General features: G+C 43.4%; 1 protein-coding gene across 6 annotated transcripts in view; it reads right to left on the bottom strand.

Moving 5' to 3' along the window:
- Nucleotides 1-2,500, bottom strand: part of LOC138013114 (STE20-related kinase adapter protein alpha-like) — a 20,177-nt gene that overhangs the window by 544 nt on the left and 17,133 nt on the right. For all 6 annotated transcript variants that reach the window (XM_068860089.1, XM_068860088.1, XM_068860087.1 and 3 more), the window contains exon 12: nucleotides 973-1,057. In XM_068860089.1, coding sequence (XP_068716190.1) covers nucleotides 973-1,057 — 85 coding nt within the window. The remainder of the gene's footprint in view (nucleotides 1-972; nucleotides 1,058-2,500) is intronic.

Below are 2,500 nucleotides of genomic sequence, written 5' to 3'. Positions count from 1 at the left end.
TTCCAATTGGACATTCAATTTAATTATAGGACGACGGCGCCGCCGACGAGAATGCCACAAAACACCAAGTCTAATGCCCCGTACGCCGGTTTTACATTTCCGTACATTACTTCGCCGTTCTCGTCCTGACAACGGCGTGTATTTACCAAATATGATGTTATGGGGAGGACGTGAGCTCGTGACGAAAGATTTCCAATTTTCTCGTATCATTCACACCAGTTATATTCCTGGAAGGTTGGTACACACTTTCCGTGCGAAACGACTTCGAATAATCGCGAAATTGTTACAACTCGAAGTTACATGTATATTTTTAAATGACGTTCTCGTAGCCGACGTTGTCTTCCTCCTTCTTTAATTAAGCTCCCAAATACCTTCAAATACCGGGACAATGGGAACTCCGTGTCCTACACTTTGCTAACAGTTAGTGCCGGGCTTGTCAGGCGTTTACGGAGTTTATGGCCTGTGTGGCAAGGTCCGCAAATTCATTAGCCTTTCAAGGTTGGCTTGTGTAGGCAAGGCAGTAAAGTGAGTGATTAGCGCGCGGGATTCCTACCCTCTCCTTCCCCCCCCCCCCCCTCTCCCCTCCCCCTTCAAGGCCAAGCTCTCTCACCGTGTTGTTTCCTTAATTAGACAAAAGGCATTGCAGCACCCTGTCTCAACAAGCCCTTGCGATGGAATACCATCCCGTCCCTAGGGGCGTAGCAATACTCTCAGTCGCTTCATGCTACAGAACCGGGTTAAGTTCCAGCCGCGTGAGCCCCAATGGTTCATGCGCGACTGTGCCTTGCCTTTTCTTCCAAAAGGACAACAAAGTTTAGCCACTTGCGGATGTAAATAAGAAAAGGTGTGATTTTTAGCAGACTTTCTATTTTGGAACACTTTTCGTTCTCTCATCTCAGGGCATATTCTAAATAGGTGATAAAATGAAACGGAACTCGACTCCTCTCGTTCTTTTATCCAAACACAACTCACCTATGTGTTTGTCTTCACCGCAGTTTGCTAGCGAGGGCACAGGCGATAAAACCTCGATCAAAATTTCCTTTGTTTTCCGTTTAACCTTAGAAATACAACAGATAATGAAAATATAAGGGGCGAAAAATAACGGAATAATTGGAGCATCTTAATACGACTTTGTAGCGTTTTGGGGGTCGTGCACGATTTTAGTGCAGAAATCATCTTAAATGACTGCATATTTTGTGTGCTCCGAGTATACTGTATCAAGAGAAAATGAGGGGACAGAGAGGGAGGCTCCCTGTCCAGCCCTTGGGATATGTCATGTCCACAAAAGTTATTTTTAGAGGAGTGGAAGTCTTTGTTCTGGCGGAAGTCTGTCTTCCGAGACGTCCGCATGCAGGCCAACCTCGGTCTGATGTTTGAAACCAAAGATTTCATCAGCCTTCCACGTGCGCCGCCATTTTCTCTTTTCACTAAGAACCTGAGAGCGAGGCAGGACTGCATGCGGACGTCTCGGAAGACAGACTTCCGCTCGTCTAAAAATAACTTTCGTGGACATGACATATCCTGGCCAACCCCCTGAGCCTCCCTCTCTGTCCCCTCATTTTCTCCTGACTGTATCTGTTTACTCCATTCATTTTTCTGTCGGGATTAGAACAAACAGAGTGCTGTTCTGAGAAGGGGTATGTTTTGTCTAACGTTGGCATTGTCGCAATTCTTTTAACAAATAGATTCTATGTTAACGTGCGTATGTTCAGCAGTAGATCACAGACGACGTCAAAATATGGCACGCACAAAAAAGTGGCACAAGAGTGTGTCACTGATGTTTTTAACACATTTTGACGTCTTCTGTAATCTATTAGTGAACAGTCGCAGGCCAACATGGAATCGCTTAAAAGTTTTTGATGACGACGTCAGCTATGCGCCTGTCCAATAATAGATAACAGGTAAGAACCAATCAAAATGCGTGCATTATCGCTGAGCTTATTATACAATTCAACAGAGATGTCGATTAGAGTGTTTGAATTTTATGTGTTATTTTTATTCCCATGTAATCCAACTGTGCATTAGCCCTAGCAAAGGAAATGGACCCGCACAAGGACAGAGAAAAAAACTCAGTCTCTACAAAGAGCCAATTGCTTAGAGTGGAAGTTTAACGGTTTTGCGCATGTCCAAGCTTGGTGCTAACAGTTGTAAATTTTACGGTTTCTTACTGAACCAGATGATGTTCATTAATCACTGAGAGTATTACAGCAAATACACTGAATGACTAAGGCCTAAATTTGGTGGAAGATACTGGGAGTATGCTCAGAAAATATCAATTTTAATTTTGGTCTCGAATTTATTGTACGGGTCGAACATTTTATTCTACGCACGAGTTATCTGTTCGCATGCAGTAGGTTCATAACACAAAGGAAATGATTGCAAAAGTAATTCCAACGAGTAATTACACTTTTATGGCATTGCTTCCTTTTCCTGCATCGGTGCTTTCGATTGTTTAAAAAACAACGGATTTAATTGGCCTTACGTGACATATTGCCCATGA

The sequence above is a fragment of the Montipora foliosa genome, chromosome 8 (assembly GCF_036669935.1).
Source record: "Montipora foliosa isolate CH-2021 chromosome 8, ASM3666993v2, whole genome shotgun sequence".
Classification (NCBI taxonomy): Eukaryota; Metazoa; Cnidaria; class Anthozoa; order Scleractinia; family Acroporidae; genus Montipora; species Montipora foliosa.
The sequence above is the reverse complement of the archived record's forward strand: the minus strand, read 5'-3'. Positions and strand labels throughout refer to the sequence as shown.